Below are 4,005 nucleotides of genomic sequence, written 5' to 3' on the forward strand. Positions count from 1 at the left end.
TGGGGTCTGACGTGTTCTCCTACCACACACGAGTCCACACCACCACGCTTGGTGTCGGTCTGTGGGACAGTCACGACAAGAGCAGTTGAGGGCAGTGAGCAGAAGCTCTGGTTTCACGGTCACCACGTTCCCGTTCCCAGCCCGAAGTGCTGTGAGGGTGCAAGCTTTCATCCCAAGGGATCACCACGTTGTCAACCGCATGCGACGTGCTCCTCTCAACAGGTCATGCAGCGCGGACGGATGTTGTCTGAAGGGGGGTTTGGATCAATCTGTAAAGACAAATTTGGAGTCAAACACCTCAGCAGCAGGCACATCTCAGCCATCTCCACCAGCCCTCCCAGCCCAGGGGGGACTTGTTACCTCTGAATACAGCGGAGGTGGCCGGAAGCGAAATTCCTGGATGTAGGCAAAGAAGGGACCTTCTAAGATGCCACCGAGTTCGCTGCGGCACGGCGGAGCCAGGCTCTGCTCGGCCTCCGGGCTGGACACAACTGACGAGTATTCAGGGGGAGCTGGAGAGAGAAGAGAACCATCAGGGAACAGGAAACACTCTCCAGTCATGGGAGACACGCGGGTAAAAGGGTTTCAAATCCATCATTTCCCAAACCCTCCCAGTTCCCTGGGGAAGGAACCCAGGAGGTGCAGCACCACGAGCTAAAAATTAAGTAAAAAAGCAAAAGCTGATCCTGGAGCAAGAGACAAGGTTGAGAACTTGCTCTGACCCTCCCCATCCACAGCAGGTTGAGCCAGGGGGGGTTTGCAGCACCCAGACAGATCCCGGGGAAGAGGGAGACACTCACCCTCTGGCTGCTCCGGGATGCTGCTCAGCCAGTCCAGGTTGACGCTTTACTGGCTGCTGATACTGGACGTGCGGCTCCCGAACGGATGCAGCGGGATGGTTCCGATGACAAGCGGCAGTTCAAGGAGCAGCTTGGATGTCCCAGGAATATCCACACAAACCTTCAGAGACAGGAGAAAGCAGGGAAGCTCAGCTGTTGGTGTTTTCCCAGTTCAGAGGGACAAATATCTCCACAAAGCACTGGCTTGAGCTGGCCAGGAGGGAATTCTCGGAGTGGGATGCAAAGGGAGATGCAAATGCTCCTGCATGAGCCATTGTGCACAGCACGAGTGGCAATGGGGCAACTGGGAGAGCGTGCAATGGGGCAACTGGGAGAGCACGCAATGGGGCAACTGGGAGAGCACGCAATGGGGCAACTGGGAGCCACAGCTGCACAGGGGGAACCCAAGACCTTATACAAGTCACCAGCCCCAAAATCTCGTCACCAGCCCCAAAATCTCAGCACCAGCCCCAAAGCAGACACAACAAGCACAGCTCTGGTGAGAAGGGGAACGTTCAACGCTGAGTTGAGCCACCAAAGATGCTCCCTCCCCATGAGGTCCCTCACCTTCAGGGAGTATTCCACCTGGATGATGCGGCACTGGAGGATGGATGGACCCACCGGCGGGATCTTCAGCGCCCGCCCGTGCCACACTTCCCGCTTCCCCGCCGCAATGGGGTCACCGACGATGCTGGTCACCACTGACTTCTTCTGCTTCTTGGTGCCCCGAGCGATGAAGGTCTGAGTTTGGATGATGGCTGCTTTGGGCACCACCGCTCGGCTTGTGCAGTTGTCGATCTCAGCAAAGATAGGGATGACCTCACCTAGAAACAGACGCACGCGTTGGAGGAGGGGATCTGGAGCCCTCTCCTGCCTCAAGGAATCCCTGCAGAGGATCACCCAGGGTCGGTCACTGCTAGCTGCCACTGCAGGCACAAGGTTTCATTCAGCAGAAGCCTGTCCCGAGGAAGCTGCCCACATCAGGTCCCCACACTAAAGCTCTCTGACTGATTTCACTCCAGAAATCAAGAGCCCAGCTCACTGTGACCCCAAATCCCCTCCCGCTGGGGTCTTCCCCAGGGCCCGCAGAGGTTCAAGGGCACCAGCACGTTGTCTCACCTGGGGTGTAGCCTTTTCGGTCAATCTTGGCTGTCACAGAAACCTGGCCACGATTGCAATACCAGGCACGAGCAAGTTTCTCCTTAGCACCTGCCTGGGGAGCCTGGAGAAAGGGAAATATTTCAGCTATTTGGTAAGAAAGGATGAAACTCAAAGCGAGCACCTCCCTGGCACCGAGAACCTGCCAGGGAGCATCAGCAACTTCTTCAGTATCTGATGCAAGATGCTGTCGCAATGCATTGAAGTTTCCAAAAAACTAAGAGACACAGATGACCTCTGCCCAGTCCAGGGATGGCTGGAGGGCACAAGTTATATCTGGGGTAAATATTCCCTGTGGAAATCAGGTCTGGACTGTCCGGTGGGCTTCCCGGGGAAGTTTTGGATGCCACTGCCCCAAGGCAGAGCGGGAGGAGCTCACCAGCAGCGCAGGCGTGTTGATGTCGATGGGTTCAATCACAGTGAACTCCTTCTTCACCTTCTTCACTGTTGACCAGGGTCTGTGCAGTTTGGCTTTCACCCAGTAGCGCACGCTGCCGTGTTTTCCCTCGAAGGACGTCGCCAGGGTCCTGTGGATAATAAATGAGCAATTTAGAAGAGCTTTGCTGAAATAATCTCATTTTTGAGGTGCCCTGTCCCTCCTCCCAGGACCTTTGTCAAGCACCAAGTGGCTCCTCTCCCCCTTAAAGCGATAAAAAAAAGTCAACTTACTCGGGGAGCTGGAAGGTGAAGGGGAACTCGTGTCTTCCTGCCTGCAGGACCGTGACTTCACCATTGTCTATGAGGAAAACAGATTTAAGACGATTATCTCCCTCCTGCAGAACTTCCTCCCCAGGCAGATCAGCAGCAACATCCAGTGCACAGCAGAAGAGCAGCACGACAGCACGGGAATATTTCTGCCAGGGTTAAACCGTGGCAGCAGTAACGCAGCTGTGACATGAGAGCCGGGCACGTCCCATGGGTGCTGGGCACTGTCTGCTCTCCACGTGTCTCCAGGCACGCACAACCCAGGGGCACCTCTTCCGAGAGCCGGGCAGCTTCTCCGAGTGGGATCTGCTTCATCCTGCAGCCACCCAGCACTGTGGCTCAGCAGTGAGAGACTGGAGATGCCTGGCCAAGACCCCCTGTCCTCCCCAGGGTCTGCACCCCCATCTCATCCACACTGCACAGAGCAGCCGGGGTTGGATGGGACCTCTGGGATCACTTGGGGTTGGAAGGGACCTCTGGACTCACCTAGTCCAACCCCCCTGCTCAAAGCAACCTCCTGAACCTCCACAGGAGTTTTCCAACGCTGCTTCCCTGCCAGGGAGCACCCACAGCAAAGGGGGGGTCTTGTGTGGGGCCAGTCCCTAAGCGGGGTGCCCTGCAGAGCAGCAGGGTCTGGCTGTGCACCCCAGGGTGCTCTCAGCATTTGAGGTGTCTGCAGGGAAGCCATGTACCCAGACCCCAGTGTGCTCAGACCCTAAGGCACCCATGCACCCAGATTTCATCTGGCTGGGGTGTCCCATGCACCCAGATTTTAGCTGGCTAGGGTATCATGCACCCAGCAACTGAGGTGTTCCATGCACCCAGATTTCATCTGGCCAGGGTGTCAAGGACCCAGCACCCAGCGTGTCCCATGCACCCAAATTTCAGCTGGTTTGGGGTGTCATGCACCCAGCACTTTGGGTGTCCCATGCACCCAGATTTCAGCTCGTTGGGGTATCATGCACCCAGCACCCAGCGTGTCCCATGCACCCAGATTTCAGCTCATTGGGGTATCATGCACCCAGCACCTGGGGTGTCCCATGCACCCAGATTTCAGCTGTTTAGGGTGTCCCATGCACCCAGCACCCGGGGTGTCCCAGGCTGCCCTGCACACCCATTATTTCAACCCCTGGGGTGTCCCGTGCACCCACATCCCCACTCTCAGAGCCGATCGTTACCCCCCAAGGGGTGCCACCCCGGGCTGGGTGGGTGGGTGGCTGGGTGGGTGCCGTACCTGTGGGTGCCAACAACGTGTCGCGGTGGTTGAAAAACTCCACCTGGTCGCTGTAGCTCTGGGTGTAGG

General features: G+C 57.1%; 1 protein-coding gene across 1 annotated transcript; it reads right to left on the bottom strand.

Moving 5' to 3' along the window:
- Positions 1-215: 215 nt before the first annotated feature.
- Positions 216-3,997, bottom strand: ARRDC2 (arrestin domain containing 2; the record flags this gene model as incomplete). The annotated part of the gene is given in 8 exon segments (XM_010178436.1): positions 216-269; positions 361-512; positions 801-960; positions 1,407-1,663; positions 1,959-2,061; positions 2,377-2,524; positions 2,667-2,733; positions 3,937-3,997. Coding segments are annotated over 8 exon segments (1,002 nt in total), but the record flags the coding sequence as incomplete, so codon positions are not given.
- Between the last annotated feature and the right edge of the window lie 8 nt (positions 3,998-4,005).

The sequence above is a fragment of the Antrostomus carolinensis genome, unplaced genomic scaffold (genome assembly GCF_000700745.2).
Source record: "Antrostomus carolinensis isolate BGI_N321 unplaced genomic scaffold, ASM70074v2 scaffold41070, whole genome shotgun sequence".
Lineage (NCBI taxonomy): Eukaryota > Metazoa > Chordata > Aves > Caprimulgiformes > Caprimulgidae > Antrostomus > Antrostomus carolinensis.